The sequence below is a fragment of the Agelaius phoeniceus genome, chromosome 7 (genome assembly GCF_051311805.1).
Source record: "Agelaius phoeniceus isolate bAgePho1 chromosome 7, bAgePho1.hap1, whole genome shotgun sequence".
NCBI lineage: Eukaryota > Metazoa > Chordata > Aves > Passeriformes > Icteridae > Agelaius > Agelaius phoeniceus.
In genome coordinates, this window is record NC_135271.1 from 20857850 (window position 1) to 20870685 (window position 12836).

Below are 12836 nucleotides of genomic sequence, written 5' to 3' on the forward strand. Positions count from 1 at the left end.
ATGACTCTTTGAGGTTTTGTCTAGAAGCTCAGACTTTAGCCAAGAGTCCTGGACTGGTGGTGTTTAATGTCTTGGCTTCCTCACAAATTGTGAATTATCAAGCATGTCACATATAACTGAGGCATACGTATTAGTGATTTATTCATTTGAAGGGTGAATCAGAGGTTGAGTTGTTGAACTTCTCTATATGTAAATAGTACATTTAGATTTGTATAGAGATTTAGAGGGTTCTGTAATTTTTTAGCCGTATGGGAAATAATATAAATTATTCCTTTTTTGTAAAGATTAGTACAAAATGGGATGGAGAGGGTAGGAAGTTACTGGAGTTAAGGAAACAAACTTCTTACCACAGATACACTATGTAACTGTGTTTTAAATTTTTGGTAGCCAGAATATTTGACATTTTTGCCCTGGAAGAACTGAAACTGATCTGTCATCAGTTGAATCTTGTTATTTGCTTCCAATTTTGTCCTTGTTTCTCTGCATGTTTTTAATGTTAACTGATAGTTACATTGGGCAAGAAAACATGATGCATCACCAGAATAAGGAGTTTATTTATATGTTTTGAAATGTTAGGGTGATAACTCCCCTCCTGATGTCTTTCTTGGGGCAAACAGAGCTCCTAATAAGAGAAAGGGCCCTTATTTTCTTTTGCTGATATTCAAAGCCTGTATTGAAGTCATTGTGGGTAAACTATTATAATAGCTTTTTTTTTGCTGCTTCAGTGCAAATGTTTGTTTCTCTCAGTGATTGAGTGCCTGTGCTTAAAGATGTTGACTGTTTTAGGAAATATTTCAAATTAAATAATTGAGTAATTCCAAGCTCTGAAGGGAACAGAGTAAAAAATGAGAGCTGGGATTGAGGCACAAATAAAGGAGATGGGAGCCTTCTGAGCACATCTAAAGTTTTTGCTCCCTGATTGCTTCCTGTGTGGCAGGTTTGCTCATTTTCCTCTACACATGGAATAGTAATATAATGCTAACAAACAAATTTGGTTAAGTAGGAAAAATCAAAATCCAAGGGATAACGTCTCATCTGTCCGTTCTTTCCTGAAATGAGACACTTAAATTTATAACAGATCTCTGAAGATCTGTTACAAATGTAATGGTTGGGTTTTTTTTGCGTTTGTTTTTTTTTTTATGACCACAGTCTGGAATTGATAGGGTTTCCAGCTGCTAGTAATTACACTATATATCAGCCTGTATTGCCTGAAATTTCACTATCTTGCATCGTAGTAACCATCACAGACTCTCTCTATAAACCAAATCATTTTCCAGCTGCTTTTTCCTGACCAGCGATCACAGAAGGGTTGGATGGATTATCTAATCTTTGTTTCTGTCATGGGTGATTGACACCCCTATGAACTCAGCTTTGAAAATCCAAAAATTGTTCCAAACTTCCTTAAAAGCAGCTCCAAACTAGTTTTATTGTTTAAATGAATGCTTCACTTTTTCTGTTGGTTTTACTTTCAAAGATGCTGCAGCACCTTAGGTGATGTTGCAGTTACTCAGTTGCTTGTAGATCAGAGCTGTAATTACATGTGTATAAGTGTTGTATTTTGCACTTGTTGTTATCTGCTGATATAAACTGTATTTTGTGTCTTGAAACTGCCTGGTCCTGTTTATTTTCAGGCTAGATTAAAACATTTCCAATGTGTCAGCAGGGGATAATGTTCTTCCCTTGAAGAATGCCTCTTACTGAGGCTAAATGAAAAAGGAGCAGGTAATGTGCTGTATCCAGTGGTGGCTTTTTTTAAAGCTTGGGTAGAGGCTCTAGGTATTTAAATCAAGGGAATTGCTGATGTAATGGCATGGGTCTCAGAGCAGGGTGTGCTCCTTCTGCATTTCCAGATGGCACAACAGTGCAGGAGAAAACTGAAATGAATGTGCTCACAGTTCCTGTCTGGCGCTGAGAAAACGTGATGGAGATTTAGTCTGTAAAATCACATCACAGCCTTTTGCCAATGCTTATCACTGTTTTATTTGGCTCTCCCCCACAGAGGCAAGCAAACTTGTCATGTCATATGTAGCTGCTGTGTGTGGAAAAGGGGCAGAGGTTAATCAAGTAAAAGAACAACTTTTGCAGTCAAATCCAGTCCTTGAAGGTAAGAATCTCACTGAGTATGTGCCAGTGTGTTACCTGTGTGTGCACTGGTGTTCCAGCTGAGCTAGTTTGGAAAACTGTGTCTGATGATGTTTTATCCAAAACCATAGGAGATGCTTTATGTGAATACATCTGTAGGACTTTCTTCAGTTGTGTGTAGGCTTTCTTGAGAAGAAAATGGTTTCCCTCATGTAGGAAGAGCTCAGGAAGTTAGGTCATGCTTCCCAACCTCCTCCTGCTGCTCTCAGAGGGGCTTACCCTTTCTCAACCCTGCCTTGATGATGCTTGCCTGTATCAAAAGACTTGACTCCAGTTCAGTCCCTCTGATTCATTTCCTTCCAAATCATATTATTATAGTCTCTAGTAAACAAACAAGCTCTGTAAGGCATTATTTCTCTTTTAGGGGGAAGAAAAAAAAAAGGGTGAAGGAATGGATCTTAGAAAAAAACTAAGCCAATCCATATGCATGCCTGTTGATCCCTGAGACTCATTGTTCCTAGGTCTGGTGATTGTTGGCCTGCTCTTCCTGACAGCTGCCATTCCTGCTCTCCCATGAAAGGCTTTTATTTTTTTAATTAGTGATTTTAATTTAAAGAGGTTGGCTGCCAGAAATAGAATTTTTTTTTTTTTTAATCCTGGAGATAGGTTATATGATCCTCAAAGCTTGCAGTTTTGTCCCATTGTCTAATAATTGCCTTCAGAAGTTCCTTGGTTGGCACTGACTTATTTAGATCTATTGTGTTGATTCCTGGCTCAGTCTCACCCAGAATTTTCAAAGCTGTTGTGGTGCTGGGACAAAGTCAGTTGTCAAAATTGTCAAAAGACAATTTTACATTATGGCCACATCATATGTGCTGTTTGTAAAGACTGTTGAGTGTCAACATTGTTTATTGCCTTGCTTATAGGTGATGAATTGGAACCTATAGGGGGCAAGGACTCTGCAAGAGAAAACAGAGGGAAAAACAGAAAAAAAATAAAATGAAAGGGAATGTAAGAAATTGGGCAGAGAGCAGTGGGGAAGTGGATAGTTAAAACATGGTCTTTGCACACAAACCAGAAATTGTAAGCAAAGACTTGTAAAGAAAGGATGAAATGTTGACATTTAAGAATAATAGAAGTGCTGGATAAGCCTTTCTTTGATGATCAGCTGTGTTCCCCTTAAAGCTGAATGGGGGGATTGCAGCCCTCCATTGTTTTGGGCTCACAGAGAAGAGCTGTGTTGTTTTATCGCTGTTCTGGAAGCAGATTTCAGATCCAGACAGAAATGGCATGGTGGGTACTGAGGCTTTTCTTGCCAAAGCTAGACTGTTCCCCAGGGACTGCCAAATGAGTTTGATTTCTTGTTGGTTTGTCAAGCTTTGTTTTAATGCAAAAGGAATCAGCTGAGCTTACTGAAGATTGCCTTATCATTTTATGATGATAAATGATGATTGCCTTATCATTTCAAGGTACTATTTGTTCTACTTGATGGGCTGGTAATGCCTGTTGAGCTTTTTTGGAAGGTTGGACACAGGGTTATTCTGTAAGGAATAAAAACTGAGCAAGCCTGGCTGCTTATATATGTTTTAGAAAGAAATTAGGCATTTGTGGTGAGATTTATTTTTCTTTGGTTATGTAGTTCTGTTTCAGTCAAACTGCAGTGCAAGAAAATGACATAAATGTTACATATGCATAATTTATCTTATGGGATTATTTTTATTAAACTACAGTTGCTACTGTAAATTAACTTTTAGAAACAATGAACTTTAGGGAAAACCAAGGAATGTGCCTCATGCTTTATAATGGAACATTTGTGCTTGGCTCCATGCAGTTATAAATGACTTTACTGTTCAGCACAGAGTTTAAGAAAATGCAGCTCAGAGATTTGGTTGTTGAAAAGATGATTTATTGCAGGGCATAAAGATTCAAAAACAATTCTTTCACTTATCCTGGCCTTTAGGATCAACAAACTTTTCATTTTGGCTCTAGTTCTTTGGTCAAGAATAAGTCTACTCATGTAAGTGTGTGGAAGCCTTAAGGCATGTATTTATTTCTGTCCAAAAAAACGTTGACATGACTTGATCTTTGAGTATATATATGCTATGTAAATAAATACTGGGATAAATAAAGTCTCTTGTTGGAAGTAGGAGTGCTGTACCTAGTGATGGAGGGGACACTCCTGTTTGACTCCATGTGCTTGGACAATGTGGGAGTTTGAGAGCTTGAATTGTGGTCCTGCCTGAGTTCTTGTCCTGCCCATGCTCTGAGACGGTGGCTGTCCTTCTGAATGTCACCCTGGGCAGTCCTTTCTCAGAGAATCTTCATTGTTGTTAAACTGGAGCTAAAGAAATTTAAACCAAGCTATTCAGAAAGCTAGTTTAGATCAAGCTGAAGACAAACTTTCATTGTAAATCTGACTGATTTCAGCTGAGTAATATTCAGCTTGAGGTAGAATTAATGAGTTGAAATGGTGTAAATAAATCAATTTCAAAGCATTGATTAAACTGTCCTATGCAAACAATTTTTAAGTGTCATTCTGTAATTTCCTCACTTCTGGCCTCCAGCTTTTAATGTATTCTGGGAACTAGGATTCATTTCTTTCTCTGACATCAAGAAGAAGAAGTATTTCCTGTGTTTAAAGTTATTTGGGTAATAAAATTATGAATTTGTTGATTCAAACCCCAAAGATATATGCTTAATATGGGTACAGTTTTGTTTTGGAACCATTTCCTCTTGTATATTTTTCCTTAGCTTTTTTAAACAAGGAAAGTGTTGAGACCAAACCTCTTTGGACTTCCATAGATTTTTGGTATTTGTGATCGTGTCTGTCACACTCTGTCCCCCGGGACTGATGCCCATACAATGTACAGGGCATTGTTTCTCAGAAGTCTGTATTTCCTTTAAATATACCAGCAGACCTAGATATTTTAGCATTTAAATATTTTTTTACTGATAGATTTGCTTGTTGTATTTGTTTTTTCTCTTTCTCCAGCTTTTGGAAATGCCAAAACTATGCGGAATGACAATTCCTCTAGATTCGTAAGTATTTTCTTCAGTCCTTTTGAAGGAGTGTGCTTTGCTGTTGGCTATTTCTGTTTTACCATGTATCAACCACCAAGGCATCCATAAAGAGGGAAGAAATAATTTTGGGAATTTTCTTATAGCTGTCTGTGGAGTGTTTGAAGAAGGTGAACACCTACAGCAACAGTCAGTATTTAATTTTGTACACAGGAGCACGTTCTCCTTCCCCAGTGTGTTAGTAGGGCACTGTTAGTGATGCCACTTCAAAGCCAGAAATCTTGTTGGTTTCTGATATGGGCATAGAGTTCAATTGAATATCAAAGCAGAGGCTAAAAAAGAAAAACAAAATTAGGATGTGGCAGCCTGTGACTGGATGAAAACATAATTACAGTGCAGCTGGATTCTATAATTTTCTGGCACTGGTGGCTTTAGTGTCAGAGACCATGTGTCCAGCAACTGGTCTGCTTAGCAAGTAGATATTTCCATGTGATCTTGTTTTCCATTCATATGTATATTTTTTGGGTTAAAACGACTACTTTAGGTTCCCATTTGCTTTCTATAACATTTCAAAATGTGTTTGCACCTTTAGTTTTTAATATGAACATTTGTAGTGTTATTTTTTTGCTTAAATTATTTATAATTAATCGACTGGTTGAATTCAACCTTTTTTGGGCATGTAATGGAATGAGAAATTGCTAGAATTGCCAGTTGAAAAACCAGAAGAGTTGATGCTAGAGTTGAGAGGTTCAAAAGTGTGAGTACTTATCATAGTTTCTCCTGCTAAAATCAGAAAGCTGAATGCAACTCTGTCACTTGCTCACTTGTGTCCAGAAAAGCAATATTGTGAGATGTGTGAAGTTGACAAGAGAAGGAAAATCGATTCACTGGGAGAATGGTGTGTTGTGAGTTAAAGCAAATGGACAGAAGTTCTGGACATTGTGAGATTGGAGAGCGGCTTTTTTTTTTTTCCACTTGGGAAATTTCCTCCCCTTCCCTTCTAATTCTCAAGAGCTGATGATGTTCCTCATGTCTGTGAAGGCTCCTTCTACAGCTCATTGCCTCTGGTGGTGAACAGAACAAGGGGTCTTCATCACAAGGGCAGTGCCAAAATCTGGGGCACCTGTAGATATTTCTAATTTTTTTTAAAAAAGAAAGGCTAGGAAGACTGCAATTATCAGACATGACACTGCAGAAATGATGAGCAGACAGCCCAGAAGTCTTTCCAGGACAAAGTGGAACTAACAACTATTTTGCCTTTCAAGTCCTTGCTTATAAACACTGAGCTAAAAATACTTTTGGAAACACCCAGCTGTCCCAGTCCTTGGGAAATGAAAATTTAATTAATCTGATTTACTTTTTTTCTCTCTGAAATTCGAATAATCTCACAATTAACCTTGAACAATACAGTATAGCAAAGAAAATAGAGTTTAAGTAGAGTCAAGTCAATCTCGATGAAATTCCCAGTAAATTAGTACATTTCTTTGAGTGAGTCTGTGTAAAGTGCTTGGTTTTTTATGTTCTGTAATAAAAAGTAAAATAGAAAAATGAACAAAACCCAATCTCTTCCTGAATGCAGTGAGTAAGGAAATAGTATCACAAGGCTTTTTAGTGGATTATTTTTGTCCCAGAATCTTTGGTTTGGGTTGGAAGGGACCTTAAAGACCATCTCATTCCACCCCCTTGCCATGGGCAGGGACGCCTTCCAGTGGACCAGGCTGCTCAGAGCCCTGTCCAACCTAGCCTGCTTCTCTGGGCAGCCCATTGCCAGAGGATGGAATTTGGCTGAATTACTACCAGCAGCTTTTATCTTTCTAAACTGCCTTGCCAAGGCAAGCAGCACTGCTGTTGCCTTTTCTGCACAGTCTGTCCGTTTTGTCACTCTTAAATGTAGCTGTTACTACATTAAGCACTTGTCAAATAAATTAAAATGATCCAAAGACCGGAGCGATCTTCTGTGATGTGGAAAAGTCAGGCAGGAGTCAAGGAAACGCGGCGGGATTGAAACGGCTTGTGCGGTGACAGCCCGTTAATTGTTGCCTCTGGTCTCCTGAGTTCCAAGGGAAAGAGTTCAGCGGGAAGAATCCATCACTTTTACAAGGCAGGCACGCGCTCGCGGACAGGCGCCCCGCGATCGCTGCCAGCCGCTGCCTGGGGCCAGGCTCCGTGGCTCTCCTTCAGCTGCCGTGCTTCACGCTCCCACAGCTCCCAGGGAGAAAGGAAGATCGTTTCTTCCTGCAAGATAATTTCTTCCTGCATCCTTCAGTAAATAAGTGTGGCCCTGCCTAAATGGCTGCAGGGATCGTTTGGTGTTCTTGGCACTCCGGTGGGAGTTTGTACAATGTGCGTTTTCTTCACAGAACCTTAGAAACTGAGCAAGTCACTGGGTTGCTTTGCAGATCTGACTAAAGCTGTTTCCATAAAAATCCCTGGCTGTGATAACATCTTAAAAGATTTTGATAATTTTCTCTTTTGCAAAAATCTGACAGGAGATTGTCAGATTGCTCTTCCAACCTTTGAACCAACTAACTTAGTGTCTTGAACTTGTGTTTTTCTTAAACAGAAATTGTAATCTTAAAATTTGTTGCTTTCACAGGGAAAATACATGGATATTGAGTTTGATTTCAAGGGTGACCCACTTGGGGGAGTTATAAGCAACTGTGAGTATTACTTTTGCTATCATTATATTCACAGATTAAAATGTTTTCTGTAGAAAGGAAGATGGTTAAATTATTGAAAAGATCACCTGTGTTAGTCTAATAGAACTTGTCTCCATCATGTGATAAATTTTAATTTTATTGCTGTTGTGGTGCTGAATAATGTACCTCAGAGGAAGTGAAAACAGACTTGAAGAGGTAAGCATGAATATTGAATTTACTGCGTTGTTTCAAAGGTACTGAGTGATGTGTGTGAGTCTGTATATTATCTCTGAAGCTGGTGGCAGATGAACATCTGAGGGTTTTTTTTTATTCTTGAATCCCTGGAATCAGATGTGTTACTAGGTTTGGATGGGTCATATATTTATGTATGTCCTGTAATTTGCAAGGGTGATAGTGTGCTGGAGATCACCATGAGATGAGTGTGTTTACTTGAAACCAAAGCTGTCTGTACAAATTTATACACCTCAAAGTATAGGAAAACTGTATGAGAGAGGATAACCAGCTGTTGAGTTTGGGGAGGCAAAGGTGACCTTGGAGCTTATTTTATGACACCTGTAGCAATTCAGAAATTCTGACCATCTCTCTGTTGGGAAAAAAAGGCTGGGAACTGAAGGGCAGCCCAGAATGCTTTGACTTGCTTTTCTTTTGAGGGTTTAAGTGCAGCTTTTAAAATAAATTCCTCCTCAGTGCTATATAAAGCCATATTTGTTTGGTTTTCTTATTTTTAAAAGGGGAGGAAGAGGGCAGTGAGTGACTATACTAGGTGTCACTGACCTAGCCTTGACCTCTCATTCCACTCAGCCAAATTCATTGCTGCTTCTAAAGATGTGACTTTTGACACCACTGGCATTTTGCTGGTTGTGAAATAATGAGACTCACCCAAGGTGAACTGTACTCTCCATATATAAACATTTTAAAAACACCATGAGGAATTTTGCACATATATGTAGGTTTTGGCTTTTTTCAGAGGGCAGACATTTTTTCTCAACCAGATCACCTTTTGGAACTGTGCCTGAAGAGCCTAATTTTTGTGACAGGGTAGATTTTGAAACTCAATTTAGTCACTATATAAGTGTTTATGGCTATCTATTAGCTTTGACATTTGGCAGTTAACAAAATTAGAGGCCAAACATAATATAATCATAATAATTAAATGTGAATAAGAAGTTTCTAAAAGGCTGTTATGTTTCTTTTTATTTCACATTAAAAATATATACATAAAAATGAGCCCTCCTTTGTAAGAGTGGACATTTAACAGTCTGTCTTTGAAAGTACTGCACTGAGTCATGTAATTAAAATATTGTGTCATATCAAAAGGCAATCCAAATAGTTGCTCTGTAGTTTATCTGCCCCATAAATCTCTGCATGGTGTAATTATAACATTACATGTAATTGTAGTGATGTGATGACATATGTATCAAAGGGCAGACATATTTTTTGGATCCATCTAAAATATGCCTGTTTTAGGCATTCTTTCTGTCTTGTCACATGTAATAAATATCTAATAACAAGGAGATTAATTTCAATTTAAGAATAAAGACCTGATGTCTAAGCAAGCCCTGTTGAGGAAAAGATGTTACTTGTTGAACTATGAAATGCCTCATCCTTGGCAGGGTATGTCACAGCAAATACTGAGTTCCTGTAGCAGCATGTTAATACAGCTCATCTTTGACTAAGTGTTTGCAAAATTTGCTAGTCCATCCATCTCTCTTGAAAAGAGATGTTAAATTCTCTGCATTTTCAAAGCAAGTTGGTTGTGCTGCCTTAGATCTTCTCCACATGCCTCCAGCATTGCATTGCAACACAAACATTTCTTTTTCTGTCAGACCTCATCATTCTGAAGATATTGGGGGCCTAAATTCTTTTACACCCCTCAGAATTTACTCTGGTATAAGTCAAAATCAGGGTTTGTCTTCATAATTCATCAAGCATGAAGTCAAGTAGTGCTGAAGTTTCCTATCCTTAAAAGGGAAAGTATGATTATGAAAATATTAATAAATATTCTTTGATTTCTGACCCTCTGTTGGTTTGGTATCAATATGATGTGAAGATGACATAATAATGCTTTAGTTAAACTTCTAGGAGTTGTTTCTGGCCAGCATGATTTCCAAACATCAGTTAAGGTAGTGGGCTTTTTGTGGCACAGCCTGAAGATGTATTTCATAGTGTGAGTGGCTCGCAGCAGACACACCGAACATCTAGGTTGTTTTGGTGGCAAGGATGGTAACCAAGATAAGCCACCAATTTTATCAGACTGGTGTGGAAAAGCAGAGACCCATTGGGCTGAAAGGTCTCTTTTGGAATGGCCTGTTCTGCCCTGCTCTGGAATGCTGTGAAGCTCTGTGGAATGCTGGTCACTCTGCCTGGGTGACCCTTCAAGGAGTGGCTGATGCTGCTGTGCCCTGGGGCCATTCTCCTGCTGCCCTTCAATGAGCTCCTGCTCCCTCATGAGAGGGGTTAGCCTGGGAGTGAACCCTTCTCAGGATGGAATTAGAGGGAGGGATTATCATGCCAGAGCACACTGCTGGTCTGCCCTGTCCAGTTTGCAGCCAGTGGGAATATCCAGCTGACAGATCCGAAACATTTAATGTGCCATGAACAGAAGGGTAAATCTTCTGAGTAGAATCAGAATGGAAATAATGAAATGGAAGGGATTTGTGGCATCTCTAAATTCAGGACTGGTATGTGCCCAAAGTGAAGATAATGTTGTGTTTGAACAGTGTCAAATCTGTGCAGTCTCATTTCATGTATGGCAGCTCAGATCTTCCAACCGTGATGGTTTCCAAGGAAATTGATTTACTGTTACATCATTGTGAACAGTCATGAAAAGAAATCGGGAATGGAAAATTTGAAATTAATGTGATTTATGCAGACTTTAAATATTTTACTTCAGTCAGGAATTGTTTCCCCCTTGGACTACAAGGCAGCAAGTGTTGCATTTGTTTGATCCATCCACAGTGGGTGAATGAATAGGAGGGTGAAGAAGGCTGACTGAGGTGTGCAGTAAGCCTGATTTGTTAGTCCTGCCTTTTTGTTAGCTTTCTGTGAAGGTCCCAGCTCGTTTTCCTAGTGGGTGGGAGATGCTGGAGCCCATGGAAGGTGCTCAGTCCTGGTGCCAGCTGCCAGCCAGCCCATCCATCCACAGGTGACCTGTTTCATGTGCGCGGGGTTAGGAAATCCAGACTGCTCCTGTGGGCCTTGCTAAACACAAAACCCTTGCTGTGGTGCCGCCTGGGACTGCAGGCATCCCATCACTGTTCAGCAGCAAACAACAGTCCCTGCTTAAAGGTGTGTTGCTGCTTTAAATGGCACCTGTAAACAGGTAAATGTTTTTTAACATTTACATTTTCTCTCTCTGAGGTGTATCTGCTCTTTCTGCCTTCCTGCTTATTCCTGTTTATAATCACTGCTGTTGCAGTGGACAGTCTTGCCAGCACTTATGCACTCAGAGTGCTTTTTTTCCAGAGCACTTATGAGTAAAGGCAGTGTTGGAGTGTTGCTTTCAGCTGGGTGTAGTATTATGGAAATAAATTACAGAAAAGATCAATATTATTCTTAGTTTTTCATTTATTATAACTACTTTGTTAGTAAGGATTAGAGAGAGGAGAATGGTAGTTTCTTTTCCACCTGTAATTACACAATAAGACATATCTTATATAAAAATAGGTATGTTTGGTTTTTGAAGTAATAGGTGCTAATTGCAATAGCTTTTTCAGCTCTGAAGTATGACTCTGTCCACAGATGCTGCATCTGTTTTTTGCCACATCTTAAGGCAGTGTTTGTGTGCACACTTGGTTCATTAGTTTTGTGACTGGTTTTGTGCACACTAAATTAGATGGCTGAAGGGGTTTTCCACAGTACAACTCAAAATCTTTCACTTTCACAATAGTTTAGAGCTTTTGAACAGCATGGATCTTACAATATCTTTCCCAGAGTTTTTGCAAGTCTTACATTTTCATGTCTCACCTGGAATTTCCTGCCAAAAAATAGCTGGTTTTTAGCATTCAGTGATCTTTCCTAATCTGCCTAAGCCCTTCAGTGATATAATGATTAACTAGGAGACAACATTGGTGCAGGTTGTGAAGTAAAGGACATGCAGTGCCTGATCTGGAAATGCCATTTTTAACCAGCAAAATGTCTTTAGAGTCCGGATAACAAGAGATTAAGAAAGGGCCCTGTTTTGCCATCTTTTCCAGCAACAGCATGAAAGAAATCTGAGATGTTTATTTAAGGCAACAACTTTTTTTTTTTTTAAGTTAGCAAAGGGATAACTTTGCAGCTTATTATTTTTTACTTGCTTGATCATTTCAAAAGTCAGAAGTAATTACCCACTTACTAAGCAATCTAGAACCTGAGCTGTTATGTGATTCCTGTTGGGAATTTGCTTAGGGAAATATTGCAGAAACTGGACAATTAGACATTATGGGAAGAGATATCCAGATATCCATTCTTGTTGATTTTCTTTTTTTTTGTTTTAAATCTTCACTTGTTGCAACATCTCCCTTGGTGTTCCTCTCAGCACATTTGCCACCATTTAGGCAATGGCTTTGCCTAAACTAGGAAGAGTTTGAGAAAACAAGCTGCAAGCTATATTAAACATTTTGATTAGTTCATTTTTAAACAGCATTCATCACTTGAGCAAGGAGGATTTAACACTTTAAATGATGCAGTCATTGTCAATGCACATTTAGTAGTTTTTGACTGACACAATTATGGATCAGTTTATCCAAGAGAACATTACTATGAGCTTGGTGGGAATAATAGGGAAAAGTTGATGAGGAAGTTCTTAATCAGTGAATTTTTTTTATGAATGCTAGATAGTCAAGGTAGGAAAAGAAAAAAATAATGTGGCTGTAGAAATAAGCTGCTGTGACTAGAACATGTTCTGTAACCAGTTGAGCAGCTAAAAGGCTCCTTGTCATGGCCAGCTGAAGAGACTATGACTAAAATAAACTTCACCTGGATGATTTAGAATGTACCAGGGTAGTGTCATTTTTTGGTTTTGCTGTTTACTTGCTCCTTTTTTGATGTTGATTTGATTTCTAGTATATTTAGAGAAATACGAAGACCCTAAAT

At 38.7% G+C, this 12836-nt stretch overlaps 1 protein-coding gene across 4 annotated transcripts in view; it reads left to right on the plus strand.

The window, feature by feature from the left end:
* The window catches only part of MYO1B (myosin IB), a 107141-nt gene that overhangs the window by 49360 nt on the left and 44945 nt on the right, over positions 1–12836 (plus strand). For all 4 annotated transcript variants that reach the window (XM_077181179.1, XM_054636415.2, XM_077181180.1 and 1 more), the window contains 3 exons: positions 2000–2104; positions 5075–5121; positions 7697–7760. In XM_077181179.1, the coding sequence (XP_077037294.1) occupies positions 2000–2104; positions 5075–5121; positions 7697–7760 (216 nt within the window). The remainder of the gene's footprint in view (positions 1–1999; positions 2105–5074; positions 5122–7696; positions 7761–12836) is intronic.